General features: G+C 43.0%; 1 protein-coding gene across 5 annotated transcripts in view; it reads right to left on the reverse strand.

Moving 5' to 3' along the window:
- The window catches only part of LOC125462998 (AT-rich interactive domain-containing protein 3A-like), a 465,714-nt gene that overhangs the window by 21,738 nt on the left and 426,900 nt on the right, over positions 1 to 17,076 (reverse strand). For all 5 annotated transcript variants that reach the window (XM_048553714.2, XM_048553629.2, XM_059649219.1 and 2 more), the window contains exon 4: positions 1,154 to 1,337. In XM_048553714.2, the coding sequence (XP_048409671.2) occupies positions 1,154 to 1,337 (184 nt within the window). The remainder of the gene's footprint in view (positions 1 to 1,153; positions 1,338 to 17,076) is intronic.

Raw genomic sequence — 17,076 nt, forward strand, 5'->3', positions numbered from 1 at the left:
CAGACTTTATTGGTTAAAATATTCCTTTTGTGCTGTAGATGACCTTAAATTGCTCCACCCACCCATAATCTGTAAGTATTCATCAAAATTGTCTCGATTTTAAAACATTCCTCCTTGTTTTTGAAATCATCCATGTCATTGCCCCTACCTAACTCTGTTATTTCCTCTACCTCCACAAATCGCTGAGATACCCATGCTCTTCTAAAGCCAGCCTCATGATTGTCCTGAATTTACTCACTTGATCAATGGTGCCCCTACCTTCGGCTGCCAAGGCCCTAAGTGTTCGAATTCACTCCTTAAGTCCATCTACTTCACTATAGCGCCAGTTTCCTCTTTTATGACAAGCTTTAGGATTTGCCTTTTTGAGCAAGCTTTTGGTAATGTCACCTAATATACTCAACCAACAACGTGGTTTGGTGTAAAAATTTTTTTAGTGACATTTGGATATTACCTGCACTGGCTGAGGGTACAAGAAGAACTCTGCTTCTGAACTTCTCCCCTCATCTGAGATATAGTGATCCTCAGGTTAAATCAGTCATTTCTCACAAATGAGATAGCAGCCCTATGGTCTGGTAAGATTATGACACCTTTACTTTATCACCCTACTTTGAAGGGGACATTTAAATGTAAGTTGTTCAACATTTTCTCTTTCACATGCACTGCAAATTCTTTCTATTTTAATTCATGCTTAAATTGAAACCCTACTTTTGGTTAACTTTTGTGGATTAATTTACAATGCTATTAAGGAAGGGCCATCCAGGAATGGTTGGATGGGCAGCTGATTTCTCTCATCCTCACAGTTGTTAAAGTGCTTCTTTGTTTCTTTCGACACTGTATTCGCAGCCCACAATTGTGAAGCTGACTCTGCTCACTGCCTCACTCAACAGTGATTTTGCATTGACTGTTAGGACATCTTGTTTTCTGACTTACGCACCACCCAAAACATTTTCCTTCTTTCTACCTTAGTGTCCCAACCGAGCCTTGCAATGCTTTGAGTGGACAACTGCAGGGATAGTAAGCAATGGTTACAGTCCTGATGCCTTCTGGTTAAAGAATCACACTATCATACTGTGTAAGCAGTGTTCCCTATATAGGGCTGTTTCTCAGATAGCTTTACTGTAATATTAACTATAAAATACTTTCTCTAACTTACTGGGTTCTCAGGGTGAAAGCAGCGCTGGTGATAGAGGTAGGGAGGTTGAGGCCTTTGGTGATTTCACGCCAGATCTTCTTATTGATGACTTCCACTAAGCCACCTTTTTCAGTGACCAGCTTGTACAGACTGTACAGATCTAATACCTGCTTGGCCATGATGGGAATCCGATTCACTGGAGTCCCTGCGTAAATGAAAAAATATCCACAATCAATTGCATTAGCTTCAACAAATCGACAGACATCCCACAGTTATAGGCCAATTAATTTGATCAACTAAAACACCTAATTGCTCACTTTCTGTCAAAAAGAAAAGAAATACTTTCTCCTCCTCTCCGGGTATTGCTGTTGCAAAGATAACTAATATAAAAATTACTATTATATAGTGTTCAACGCTAATTTAAAGAGAAGCTAGATCCAGAATATTTAGCTTCAACTTGTTTTTGTTTACGGAGGAGCCGAGCAGCATGGCTTTGACCCAAACTGCAAGACATCACTCGTGTGAAGAGTGAAAGGGATGAGATTAAACAAGAAGTGTTTAGGTGATACCAAACTGAATGTTTTATGATAATTGTGGGACAAATGAAAAATAAACCGTACAAGTTCTTCTAGGCATTCAGTTATATCTATTATTTTATTTCTTTTATATGTTCCCATTTAGTTACTTCTCTTCTGGAAGCCCTTCCATCTTTCATTTCAACGGCTAACCTGTGGAATAATATAAACCAATAGAATGCATCTTTTCAGTCTGATCAAATGCGTTGTTATCAATCATTGATCCTGCTTATATTATTAAAGTTACAGCATTAATCTGGTTTAAGCATGTGACACAAGTGAAAACTAACTGTCTGTAATCATGATCATTCCGGTAAAAGCAAAAAAAAACAGAAAATGAGAAAAATTCAGTATTCATTAATGAGTGCAGATTCAGTGATATTCATCAATGGACCTAAATGTAACAGTCTGGACTTTATTAAAATTCCAGGGCACCTGCAAGTAGTGACAGCAATTGATTGAATAGAGTTTTGGAACTGTACAGCGCGGAAACAGATCCTTCAGTCTAACTCATCCATGCCAACCAGATATCCTAAATTAATCTAGCCCCATTTGCCAGTATTTGGCCCATATCACTCCAAGTCCTGAGGCAGGGTCACCAGACCTGAAACGTTAACTCTGATTTTTCTTCACAGATGCTGCCGGACCTGCTGAGCTTTTCCAGCAACTTCTGTTTTTGTTGCCTCTAAGCCCTTTCTATTCACACACTATCTAGATGCCTTTTAAAAATGTTGTAATTGTATCAGCCTCCACCACTTCCTCTGGCTGCTTATTCCATACATGTCCCATCCTCTGCATGAAAACGTCGCTCCTCAGGTCTCTTTTAAATCATTCCCCTCTTGCCTTAAACCTATGCCCTCTAGACTCCCAAACCCGACGAACAGATCTTGGCTATTTACCCTATCCATGCCCCTCATGATTTTATAAACTTCTATAAAGTCACCCATCAGCCTTCGATCCTCCAGGGAAAACAGTCCCAGTCTATTCAGCCTCTCCCTAACCCTCCAACCCTTGGCAACATCCTTGTAAATCTTTTCCGAAACCTTTCAAGTTACACAACATCCTTCCTATAGCAGGGAGACCACCATTGAATGCAGTATTCCAAAAGTGGGCTGACCAATGTCCTGTACAGCTGCAACATGACCTGCCAACTCCAATACTCATTGCACTGACCAATAAAGGCGAGCAGACCAATGCTTTAACACAGGCATTGAAATCAAATGTGTTCATTAGAGGCCATTGCAATCGTAGGATGTCATGGCAAGATGGCAAAATGGTTAGCCCTGCTGCAGCAGCAGGGACCCAAGTTTGTTTCCAGCCTCGGGCAACTGTCTGCGTGGAGCTTGCACATTTTCCCCATGTCTGCATGGGTTTCCTCCGGGTGCTCCAGTTTCCTCCCACAGTCCAAAGATGTGCAGGGTAAGTGGATTGGCTGTGCTAAATTACCTATAGAGTCTGGGAACGTGAAGGCTAGGTGGATTATTCATGGGAAATGCAGGGTCACAAGGATAGGGTGGGTCTGGGTAAGATGCTCTTCAGAGGGTCAGTTTGAACCAAATGCACTTAATGGCCTACTTCCACACAGTAGGGATTCTATGAGTTTATGAAGTTCCTCAACCCAACTATGTCCATCCCCCTCAGTGATCACCTGCTTCCTCCACAAAACCATGTCGTTCCCTAAGTTATGTTTGAGTTTGAATTTGCAATGTTCAGCCACATTCACAATGTTGTCAACTCTTCCAAAAATGAAGCAGTTCTGCCAATCCACAACTTAAACTGGACATCAAGTATGAGCTGGAAAATAGGATAAAATATAGATTTGACCCAGGATTCATTAAGCACCCTAACATAAGTGCCCTGGGATCATGAACAAACATTGAACAGAACTAACCATTTGCATTCCATGATTACAAATGCAGGTTAAAGATTGTATGGTGTGTATTTAGGAACTTGTTTCCCTATCTTCAAAGAATGTAGGGTGGAGAATAGAGGCAGAAGAAGTACTGAAATGAGCAAATAGGACCTACCTCTCTGAACTGAATTCTGTGTTCTTGCACTTGCCAGTGTTTTCACTCATAACTCTACACAAGTACATGTGAATGATTGGGGGGTATCAGAATCTGGATCCTCAGCTCAAAACTCCCTCCTATTCTATCGCTTCCCTGAACTGCCATGTGAGCATGACAGCCAGCCACGCTCTAGAAAAGACAGGCCTGGGAAATGCAGCAAATAGAGAGAAAGAACCTTGTGGTGGTCTCATTTATTTCTAATCACATATTGATGAGAGCCTCAGTGTTATCTGGCACTCCAGGCAAGATTCTACTGCAACAAGGCCTTGATTTTACTTTTGGGAGTGGGTTTTTCCTTGTGATTGGGATCCTGTTTGCCAGGTCATGTTGGGATCAAGGCCAATATCCTCAGCCTTTGTCAGCAAGAACAGGAAAATCTAGCCCTAAATCCAAAGATACAATTAACATTTTTCTAAATTATTGGTGCCCTGAACTAGCATTTGCATTTTGTCTAATTTGTGCAATACTTTGGCACAGTAATTTCAAATAGGATCCAGAGTACATTGCTTCAGCTTTTGAACAAAACCATCACACTTGCTGAGATTGTTAAATGCTCAAACCGCACTGCAGATATCATGAGATATGGGAAGATGTATCAATATAGAAGGCAGATTATTGAACTTGATAATGTGTGTGTAAGTGGTTCTTTTGTATGTTTGGCCTTTCTAATTAACCTGAGGTTATCCAAGAGAGCTGTATAGTAAGCTGTAGATTTATGATAATAGCATGAAGACTAGTTCATTAAATATACGCCTGGCTTTATAAATCTCAGTGCACACAAGTGTTTCCTTCAAGGAGGACTTGAAAATTACATAAGCATGGAATTTTTATTTAAAGATGTTGCATCTTTTCTCATGAATCAAAATAAAAATAGAAACTTTTGGTGTTTTAAATTATCCACTTCATGTTTTTAATTTTGTTCTGGTCTTCAGAGAGTTTAATGCTCCCAACATTAATTAGTATATAAGTTGAACCTCCTGTCATGTCACCAGAATTCAAAGCATTGGTTTTCTGGAAGTGTCCAATGTGTGGGGTGGGGGGCTGCGGTTGCAAGGGACCAGCGCAGTACATCAGCAAATTCTTTTCACGCCTGCAGCTGGGGTCAAATTCAGGCCCAGCCAATTACCGTGGAGCCACATCTTGAATTTCCATCTTGTCCTCATCAGGAATACCAAATTCCAAACAGTTGCAGCAATTTATTATTTTTATTTATCTATGGGATGTGAGCATTGCTATTTGGGGCAGCATTTACTGCCCATCTCTAGGTCGTGGAAAGGTGTGGCCCAGCCAGCAACAACCACATCCCACGAAAGAACCAAAACAAATTGACAGGAGAACGGATCGCTGATCGATTGGTAAATCAACCCTGCTTGGTGAGGTTTTTTTATGGAGCCAGCAACAGGCAGCTACAGATTCCAGCGATCGTTACTGAACGTAGTTCTCTTGCTTGCAGAGAATGAGTCACTACATATGAATTAGATTCACTTCCAGCAAGTGCGAATATTATGAACCTCACAAGCACAACCGATTTTTGTAACTTGGTTCTGAGAGTGGCTGTTAATGCACTCAGGATTGTTTAGCATGTGATGAATAATGACTAATTGTTTGCTTCTACCTGGGGAAAAGGCAAATGCATAAAGGTTCATGGCTATAATCATCTTCACAGTGCCTATCCGCGGTGTCCTTATCCTGCTCTGAGGTTGCAACTGTGGCTGGTGCCAGATGAAGATCTCCTTAACGTACAGTTGCATATGGAGATTTGGGTGAGAGAATTGTCCCTTGAATATCCTGGGTAGGTATTCCTCTGCTTGGAATGTTTCTCCTACTTCTCCCTCTTCCATTTACTCGTCCTGCTGCGTCATTTGTGCTCTGTGTCATGTAGTGATCCAAGGTAAACTACTGGAGCTACATGTGGGAGCGAGTGCTCTGTGCACAATTCTTGAAGTTCAGCTTAAATCCTTCAGCACGTGTCATATAACTCCCTGCAGACTTGAACAACTTCAAATAAACCATGGATACCATCAACCATGACTATGGTTGAACCAAGAACCAAAATCAACCAGCAACTGACCAGTGATCCCAACAAATAGGTTACTAGCAGAGATAATGGGAACTGCAGATGCTGGAGAATTCCAAGATAATAAAATGTGAGGCTGGATGAACACAGCAGGCCAAGCAGCATCTCAGGAGCACAAAAGCTGACGTTTCGGGCCTAGACCCTTCATCAGAGAGGGGGATGGGGAGAGGGAACTGGAATAAAGAGGGAGAGAGGGGGAGGCGGACCGAAGATGGAGAGTAAAGAAGATAGGTGGAGAGAGTATAGGTGGGGCGGTAGGGAGGGGATAGGTCAGTCCAGGGAAGATGGACAGGTCAAGGAGGTGGGATGAGGTTAGTAGGTAGCTGGGGGTGCGGCTTGGGGTGGGAGGAAGGGATGGGTGAGAGGAAGAACCGGTTAGGGAGGCAGAGACAGGTTGGACTGGTTTTGGGATGCAGTGGGTGGGGGGGAAGAGCTGGGCTGGTTGTGTGGTGCAGTGGGGGGAGGGGACAAACTGGGCTGGTTTAGGGATGCAGTAGGGGAAGGGGAGATTTTGAAACTGGTGAAGTCCACATTGATACCATATGGCTGCAGGGTTCCCAGGCGGAATATGAGTTGCTGTTCCTGCAACCTTCGGGTGGCATCATTGTGGCAGTGCAGGAGGCCCATGATGCACATGTCATCTAGAGAATGGGAGGGGGAGTGGAAATGGTTTGCAACTGGGAGGTGCAGTTGTTTGTTGCGAACTGAGCGGAGGTGTTCTGCAAAGCGGTCCCCAAGCCTCCGGTTACTAGCAGAGGTTACTTTCTGCTGCTGAAAACATGTTCAATCTTGCATGATGGGAAGATGGTTTTAGCTGGAGCACTGAGCTGCAAAGTGTCAGCATTACATACTGATTTATGTAAGAATCTACCTACTCTGTACACATCCAACAGACATGCACCCAGGCAAACACTTTAACAAAGTGGAATCCAGTTTGGCTTACATAAGAACCGTGCACATGTCGAACAGCTTTCATTGTGTGAGCAAACTGGCGGTTACAGTATTGAAAAAACAAAGTACTAAGGAGCCTAATTACATGCTCGACCTGTTTTTATGAAATTAACCCATTTCAGTGAGGTTGCAATTTGTTTAAAATAAAATATATTCAGTTACAAAATTCTATAGAGGAGAGGCAGTTATTTTAGTTAATTTACATTGTTAGCACGACGTTAGATATGCAATTTAATTTTATTTCAATGTTTTCTGAATATTGAAAACTAAACTCAAAGTAGTGTTGAGGCAAACCAACAGATGCCATTTTCAAACTACAATAATATGTTTTCGGGCCAGATGTTTATGTGGTCAGGAAGACTCCATGAGCCTTCAGAATGATGAGGGGGTAATTGTGTGGTTAAGCTGTCCACATTTTCAACAGATTCAAATATTAATCCCTGGCTCATCAGCCCAGCCTCTAATTCTGCTTTGCCCTCAGCCTTCCCTGTCCCACTTACTGCCATCCCCTCCTGCCATCCCCCTCCAAAATCCCTATTCTGATGATAACAGCACAGGCTGCATTTTGGGTGAGAGACTGTGGAGGTGACATGTGAGTTTGATGGGGTGGTAGGGGGATGTGAGGTAGTTGAAGGCATGAGGAATGGAGCTAGGGGTTTGACAGACTGTAAAATGACTGAGATAAAATCTGGGGGTTGGGTGGGGTGGTGCCCTCTCACCAGCCTGCCTTGTCATTTGGCCTTTTCTTCATCACCTAGGATCTGTTTTCGGGATTGTGGGCCTGGCTCAATTGCACCCCAAATCCCTGGAGAAAAATCTGGATCTGGAGGTCTTTAAACTGAGGGATATGTGGAAAGACAGAAAATGTCCAAACTCAACCTTCTTGCTTTGGGAGCAAAAATCTGTCCTTGTATTTGTTTTTGTAAAATGAGTCAATTTGAGATAAATTCTTCTATGAATACCATGATCTACAAGCACTGGCGAGCAAGGGCCTAAGTTGGAAATCTTTGTTTGTAATGTCTTATTTAACTTCTTCACCTTTATTAGCTTCAGTACGAATGTATCAGGTAAATCCAATTCAATGTGTGAAAGCCAGTGGTATAAAATCAATGCTTCACTGAAATGGATATATCTTTACTCGATTGAAACAATGTTTTTTACTCAAACTAACACATTTTCATTTTAACCATTTCACTTAATGTGCTAACACCATGCTGGTATTCCTTAAAAAAAAATTTCAACAAAATACAGTTTTGCATTTTAGATCTCTCACAGAATTGCTCCAGTGCAAAAGGGATCCATTTGGCCCATTTTGTCTGCACTGGCCCTCTGAATGAGTAGTTCCCACATTGACATTTTGCCACATTCAACCTGTAATCCTGTACATTCTTCCTTTTCAGGAAACAGTCCAAATCTGCTTTGAATAATTTGACAAAACCTGGCTCCACAACAAGCTCAGGTGTTAAAGTTCTAAATTGGAGTAAGGTCAGTTTTGATGGCCTGAGACAGGAGGTATCAACAGTTGATTGGGGTAGACTGTGCAGGTAGAAGGGTTTTCGACAAGTGGGAGACTTTTAAAAACGAGATAACAAGAGTTCACAGACAGGGGCGGCACAGTGGCGCAGTGGTTAGCACTGCAGCCTCACAGAGTCAAGGACCCGGGTTCGATTCCCACTTCGGACGACTGTCTGTGTGGAGTTTGCACATTCTCCCCGTGTCTGCGTGGGTTTCCTCTGGGTGCTCCGGTTTCCTCCCACAGTCCAAAGATGTGCAGGCTAGGTGGATTGGCCATGCCTGTAGTGTTCAGGGTTATCGGGGGATGGGCCTGGATGGGATGCTTCAAAGGGCAGTGTGGACTTGTTGGGCTGAAGGGCCTGTTTTCACACTGTAGGGAATCTAATCTAACATATTCCTGTTAGAATGAAGGGTAAGGCTGGCAGGAGTAGGGAACAGTGGATGAATAGAGATAGCAAGGTTCTGGTCAAGAATAAGAAAGTGATATATATCAGGTATAGATGGCTGGGATTACCTAAATCTCTTGAACAGTAGAAGGGAGTAGGGTCATTCTTAAGACGGAAATCAGGAAGACAAAAAGTGGAAATAAGATAGCCTTGGCCGATAAAATTAAGGATAATACAAAGTGATTCTGCAAGTATGTTAAGGGCAAAAGAGCAACAAAGGAGATAGCAGGGCCCCCTAAAGCATGGAACCACAGGAGATGGGTGATATACTAACTGAGTAATTCATTCCGTATTTATTATGGAGAAAGACATGGAAGGTAGGGAATATGGGGAATTGATGTCTCGAAAACAGTCCACTATACAGAATAGGAGGTGCTGGGCGGTCTTATAAAGCATAAAGGTAGATAAGTCTCTGAGACCTGCTCAAGTTCCACACAAGAGATTAGTAAGTAAAAATAAAACTGATGGTATTGGAGGTCATGTATCCTCATGGACAGAAAACTGGTTGGCAGGCAGGTAGCAGAGAGTTGAAATAAGTGGGTCATTTTCAGAGAGGCAGACAGTGACAAGCGGATGGCCACAGACTACAGGGTAACTTGGACATGCTGGCTGAGTGGGCAAGTACTTGGCAAATGCAACATAATGTGGATAAATGTGAGGTAACCCACTTCAGTCACAAAATCAGAATGGTGGTGGTTGAGGAAACAGGACCAGGGTGTCACAGTGGAACAGTCTCTATAAGTTGGCATTTAGGTGCAGCAGGCACTGAGGAAATCTAATGGCATTTTGGCCTTCATAGTGACAGGATTTGAGTACCGGAGTAGGGATGTCTTGCTGCAGTTATACAGGGCTTTGGTGAGGCCACACTTTGAGTATTGTGTGCATTTTGATCTGCTTGTCTGAGGAAGGACATTTGTGCTACTAAAGGAGTCCAGTGAAGGTTCACTAGACTATTACCCAGGAATGCAGGACTGACTTATGAGGAAAGATTGGATTGACTGGGCTTGTATTCGCTGGAATTGAGAAGAATGAGGGGGTATCTCATCGAAACATGTGAAGTCCTGATGGGACTGGGCAGGCTCGATGTGGGAAGAATGTTCCCAATGCTGAGGAAGTCTAGAACTAGGTGTCACAATCTAAGGATTAGACATTAAGGAGGGATTTTTTCACTCAGAGTTGTGAACTTGTGGAATTCTCTCTCACAGAAGGCTGTTGGGGCCAGTGGTTAGATATATTCAAGAGGGAGCTGGATGTGGCCCTTGCAGCTAAAGGGGTCAAGGGCTGTGGTGAGAAAGCAGGAATGGAATATTAAAGTTTGTATGATCAGCCACGATCATACTAAATGATGATGCAGGCTTGAAGGGCTGAATGGCCTACTCCTGCACCCATTTTCTATGTTTCTATATTTCTAAGCTTTTCCAAGGACATTGTGTGAAGCCAAGTAAGACATTGCAGGGCCCTGAGTGGAGATATTTATGTCATCTACAGCCAAATGTGAGGTTTTGGAGGACCGGAGAGTGGCTAATATTGTTCCTTTATTTAGCTGCAAGGGAAAGCCTAGTAACTATAGACTCGTGAGCCTGACATCAATGGTGTGTCCATTGTTGGATGGAACTCTGAGAGACAGGACTACCTTGTCAAGGAGGCATGGACTGATCAGGGTAGATAGGATGGTTTCATGCACGTGAAATCGTGTCTTACAAACTTGCTTGCGATTTCTTGAGGTGACCTAGAAGATAGGTGAAGGCAAAATGATAGACTTTGTCTACTTGGACTTTAGCAAGGTCTTTGACAAGATTCAACATAATAGATTGGTTAGTAAAATTAGATCAGCTGGGATTCAGGGACAACTTGCTAACTGGGCACAAAATTGCCTTGAGGGTAAGGGATAGAGTTTGGTGGTGGTGGAGGGTTGGTTTTTGGACTGGAGGCCTGTGACTAGCAGCATTTCACAGGGATCAGTGCTGGGTCAACTATTGTTAGTCATTCATATAAGCAATGTAGATGACCATATAGGAAGTACTGTTAGTAATTTTGCAGATGACACCAAAACTGTTGGTATAGTAGACTTACAGAAGGTTATCTAAGATTACAAAGGCCAATTGGGCTAATGGGCCAAGGAGTGGCAGATGGAGTTTAATTTAGATAATCGTGAAGTATTATATTTTGGTAGGATGAACATGAGCAGGACTTACACAGTTCATGGTGGACTCTGGGGAGTGTAGTCGAACAGAGAGACCTAGGGGTTCAGATATGTAGTCCATTGAAAGTTGCATCATTGGTAGACAGTGTGATAAAGAAGATCATTGGCATGCTTGACTTCATTGCTCAGACCACTGCATACAGGAATTGAGACATAATGTTGAGTTTGTATGATTACTGAGGCCTCTTCTAGAGTACTGTGTACAGTTCTAGTTGCCCTGCTATAGGAAGGATATTATTAAATCGTAAATTGAACAGAAGAGGTTTACAAGAATATGACGGGAATGGAAGGCTTAAGTTATAAGAAGATGCTGGGTAAGCTGGGACTTCTTTCACTGGAGTGAAGGAGGTTGAGGGGTGACTTTATAGAGGCTCATAAAATCATGAGGGGCGTAGATAAGATGAATGACAAGGATCTTTCACCTGAGGTACGGGAGTTCAAAACTAGAGGGCATAATTTTAAGATGAGAGCAGAAAGATTTAAAAGGTTCCTGACAGGCAACTTTTTCACATGGAGGGTAGTTCATACATGAAATGAGCTTCCGGAGGAAGTGGGAGATGCAGGTAAAGCTACAACATTCAAAAGAAGCTTGGATAGATACATTATTTGGAAAGGTTTTTTGGGATATTGGCCAAACGTAGGCAAATGGAATGAGTTGTTTGGAAAACCTGGTGAGCATGGATGAGTTGGACTGAAGGGTCTGTTCCTGTGGTGTATGACTGTGAAAATCTCCTGCATTCCAGCGTTAATTCACTCACTTTTACACATACATTGAGTGACCATAACTCTCTAAGTTTCAAAATCATTGTGGAAAAGGATAAGGACAGTGCAGAAGTTAAGTATCTAAATTGGGGGGTAAGGCCAATTTCAATATCATTAGACAACATATGGAAAACCTAGTGCAGGAGCAACTATTTGCAGATAAATCTACATTTGGAAAGTGGGAGTCTTTTACAAGTAGTACAGTGAGACTTCAGGGCCAGCCTCCAAGATTGAAGGGCAGGGGCAGCCTGTATGTCTAGGGATATTGACAGTTTGATAAAGAAATAGAGAGAAGCATACATCAAGTAGAGCACATTACAAACAGAGGAGGCCCTTCAAAAGTATAGGGAGTGTGGGATGTTGCTTAAAAGGGAAAAGTGCGGGGGACAAAGAGGGGCCATTAAATATCTTCGGCAGATGGGATCGAGGGAAACCCTTAGGCTTTTTTATATAAGTATGTTAAGCATAAGAGGAAGAGCTTTAGATTCCTAGGTCACTGGGATCATTCATGGAGAATGTGGAACATGTACAAACATGATAGTCTGCATCATTAAGGGGGCAGCTAATTTACTGAGAGTATATTATAGACCCCCAGAGAGTTAGAAGAAAATACAGGAGCAACTATGCAGACATTTCACAGAGTTGTGTAAGATTAATATTCAGATAATTATACAAAAGGTTTCAACTTTCACAACATAAATAGGGATAGCCATAGTGTTAAAGGGTTAGAGGCGGCAGATTTTTTGAAATATATCCACAGAGATTTTTGTATCTTTATGTAGAAGGCCCAACAAGGGATGGCGCAGTGCTGTATCTGGTTCTGGGCAAAGAAGCCAGACAATAGGGGAAGCATTTTAGCAATAGTGACCACAACCTGGTATGGCTCAAATTTGTTCTGGACAAGGAAAAAGATGGCCTGCAAAAGATGACTTTGGATTGGGGGAATGGCAGATTTTAGGCCTGGGTGAAGAAGCTTCTAGCAAGTCCAGAGGGAACAATTCAACTGCAGCATAAAGGAAGTACAAGAAGGAACTTAAGAAAGCAATTAGATGAATGTAGAGGGGACATGAGAAAGAACTTGTGAACAGGATTAGGGAGAATCCTAATGTATTGTAAATATGTTAAAGGGAAGATGTTAACCAGGGAAAGAGTAGGGGCCACTGAGGACAACGACAGAAACAAGTGTTTGAAGCCACAGGATATTGGAAGGGTGTTGAATGAATACTTCACTTCAGAAAAGGAGAATGTAGATACAGATTTCAGGAAAAGGGACTGTGGGAAACTTGCACAGTTTGACATAGGAAAGCGGGAGATATTGGAAACTCTGCCTGGCTTAAAAATAGACAAATCCTTTGGTCTGAATGAATTGCATCCCAGGCTGCTGTGGGAGGCAAGGCAGGAAATTGCAGGGGCTCTGACACAAATTTTTAATTCCTCTCTGGCCACAGGGGATGTGCTGGAGGATGGGAGGGCAGCTAATGTGGCTCCACTTTTCAAGAAATGTGGTAGAGATGAACCAGGAAATTACAGTCAGATGATTCTCACATCAGTGGTAGGAAAACCAGTGCAGAAAATTCTGAAGGAGAGCATTAATGTCCATTTGGAAAGGCATAGGTTAATTAGGGATAGTCAGCATGGCTTTGTCAGTGGGAGGCCATGCCTAATAGATATGTTAGAATTTTTTGAAAATGTGCTCAAGTGTATGGTTAAGGGAAATTCAGTTGATGTAGTTTATATGGATTTCAGCAAAGCTTTTGACAAGGTCCTCCATGACAGACTGACTGAGAAGGTTAAAGCAGATAGAATTCAAGGAAACTTGGGGAGATGGATCAGAAACTGATTTCGTAATAGGACAAAAAGGGTGGTGGTAGAAGGCTGTTTGAGTGACTGAAGTCTGGTGTCCGGCTGTGTACCACAAAGATTAGTCATGGAACCCTTGTTGTTTGTTATACATGTAAATGATATAGAAGAAAATAGCGGGGTTGTGGGGGGGGAGGAGGGGGAGGTAGGAGGGGTGGTAGAAATATAAAGCAAGTTTGCAGACAACACCAAGATTGGTAGACTGGTTAATAGTGAAGAAGATGATTGTAGATTAGAGGAAGATATAGACGGGTTGATAAGATGGGCAGAACAGTGGCAGATGGCACCTAACCCTGATAAGTGTGAGGTAATTCACTTTGGAAGAAATATCAAGATGAGGGAGTATTTAATGAAAGGCAAAACACTGGGTATCTTAGAGGGACAGAGGGATCTTGGGGTAATTATTCACAGATCCCCGACCTCAGCAGGACATGTGAATAGGATAGTTAAGAAGGTATATGGGACACTTGCCTTCAACAGACTTATAAGAGCAAGGAGCTAATGTTGGAGCTGTACTGAGTATGGTTAGGTCACAGCTGGAGTACTATATGCAATTCTGGTCATCTCACTACAGGAAAGATGTGATAGCACGAGAGGGGTACAGGGGAAGTTCACCAAGATGTTTCCTGGGCTGGAGAAATTGAGCTGTAAGGAGAGAATAGATAGGCTTGTTTTCTTTAGAGCAGTGAAGACTGAGGGGGGAGATGATTGAGGTGTATAAGATTATGAGGAGCATGGACAGGGTGAAAAGAAAGCAGCTGTTCCCTTTGGTTGAGGGATCAATACGAGAGGGCATAGTTTTAGGGTAAGGGACAGAAGATTTAGAGAGGATTTGAGAAAACGCTTTATCGCTCAGAGGGTCGTGGGAATCTGGAATGCACTGCCTAGAAACCTTACAACCTTTAAAAAATATTTGGACGAGCACTTGAAATATCATATTCGAGGGCTCAGTGGTTGGCATTACAGACTCACAGTGCCAGGAACCCGAGTTCAATTCCACCCTCAGACGACTGTCTCTGTGGAGTTTGCACATTCTCCCCGTGTCTGCGTGAGTTTCCTCTGGGTGCTCCAGTTTCCTACCACAGTCCAAAGGATGTGCAGGCTAGGTGGATTGGCCATGCTAAATTTTCCATTTTGTCCAGGGGTGTGTAGATTAGGCGGGTCATGGGGGATGGGCCTAAGTGGGATGCTCTGAGTGTGGACTTGTTGGGCTGAAGGGCCTGTTTCCACACTGTAGGGATTCTATGATTCTATGATATAGGAGAAGTACAGGAAATTGGGATTAGCACATCTTTAGTGGTAGTTATTGTCGGTGCAGAATTGATGGGGCAAAGGGCATTTTCTCTGCTGCATGACTCCAAGACTCTGATTATCAGGGAAAGGGTTGCATTTACTAGAGGCCAAAGGGGCGATGTGTGTGGAGCCAGTGGATGTGAGTTAGGTATTTAATGAATACTTCTCATCATTATTTACAGAGGAGAAAGACATTTCATTTCAGTTGGTGACTTTTGAGGTGGTCTAATAAGGGAAGGAAATACACATTAAATAGTGGGTGCCTAGGAAGTACTGAGGGAAAAAGGGAGCTTGGTGTACAAGTCCCCTAGATCCCAGAAACACGGTTTGATAGGGTGGTGAAGAAGGCACGCGGGGCACTAGCCTTCATTAGCCAGGGCATACATTATCAGAGCAAGGAAGTCTTGTTATAAATTTATGAAACTTTGGTTAGGTCACAGATGGAATACCATGTGCAGTTCTCGTCACCATACCATCAGAACGATGTGATTATATTGGAGAAGGTACAGACAAGATTCACTGGGATATTGGGATGAACAGTCTCAGTTATGACTTCGGTTTGTTTATCTTGGAGCAGAGGAGGCCGATTGAGGTTCACAAAATTGTAAGTGGCATAGACAGAGTAGACCATGAGAATCTTCTCGGTGAGAGGCAGAGTTAGAGAATGCTGTTTGTGTGAGTATGAGATAGCAAAGTAAAAATTGTTACACTCAACTGTGTGGAATGTAGAAAATCATTAACCTCCATTTTGCACTTCTTTTCACCCACAATTTAAAACTGACTGAGGCTGCTACCTGGGTCTGGGCTGGTTGGTTCTGGTTGTATGGCAGCCAATAGGAAAAATCATCACCCTCCTCTCAACTACCCCAACCACCAGCAACTCCAGCACCGTCTTAATGAAGCAGGGTGCCAGCCTCCCTTTCTGGGCTGTGTCCTTGTTCATAACTGTTGAGCAACACAGCTAAAGGACCAGTGCTTGGAATGCATCACCCCAAGTGTAGTGCAGCTGGCCTTTAAATACATTGTGAACAGTGTAAACAGTGAAGCCCAGTGGCATGGTGAGGACTTCCACCTCTCCTGCCCATGACTCTACGAGAAGTGCACCGCTGAGGCTGGATGATTAACAAATGGGGCAAGGAGCAGAGAATTGTAAGAGGGGTCATTCTGAATCAGAGCAGGGCAAGCCATCAGGAATCTCATTCAACAAACATTCATGGGACATTTGAGCCGGTTGCTGGCAAATGAGCCGGTTGCTGGCAAAGTGCTTTCAGGGGTCCATTGGCTGTGAAGCTGCAATGCCACAGAATGGATCTCAGAAAGGTCACAGGGCAGAGGATGTAATTTTGTCTGTTATGTCGATGCTGGATTGCTAAAGGAGGAATTCAACTAACGTCATGACCAACAGTGGTTGTGCTCAATCATCGAAGCCCTGTCTATGTGGTTTGCTCATTGACTTGTATGCATTCTGAATTTGACTAAGCCTGTTTCAGATTTTAAAACGTGCCAGAAGTGTTCTCAGCCATATTACAAATTAATTATTTAGTTTTTGCATAGTGTTCATCCCAGAATGCACCAAGGCTGCTTATCTGAGGGACTTCAACTTGTACATAGATAGATTAGTACAGCATACTACAGGCCCTTCGGACCACGATGTTGTGCCGAACTTTTACCCCAATTCTAAGGTCTATCTAAACTCCATCCCTACCTTATACTGTGATCCATAAGCCTATCTAATAGCCGCTTAAATGCCCCTAATGAGGCTGACTCCACTACGGTCTCCGGCAATGCATTCCACACCCCGACCACTCTCTGAGTAAAGAGCCTACCTCTGACGTCTCCCCTATACTCTATTCCCCACTCACTTTAAAACTATGCCCCCTTGTAATAGCTACCTCCACCCTTGGAAAAAGTCTCTGGCTGTCTACTCAATTTATACGTCTGATCATTTGATACACCTCTATCAAGTCAACTCTCATCCTTTGTCGTTCTAAAGAGAAAAGACCGAGCTCTCCCAACCTTTCCACGTAAGACCTTCCCTCCATTCTAGGCAACATCCTGGTAAATGTCCTCTGCATCTTTACCAATGCTTCCATGTTTTTCCTGTAATGAGGCAACCAGAACTGGACACAATACTCCAGATGTGGCCGAACCAGGCTTTTGTATAGCTGGAGCATAACTTCACGGCTCTTGAAC

Source organism: Stegostoma tigrinum, chromosome 1, assembly GCF_030684315.1.
Source record: "Stegostoma tigrinum isolate sSteTig4 chromosome 1, sSteTig4.hap1, whole genome shotgun sequence".
Lineage (NCBI taxonomy): Eukaryota > Metazoa > Chordata > Chondrichthyes > Orectolobiformes > Stegostomatidae > Stegostoma > Stegostoma tigrinum.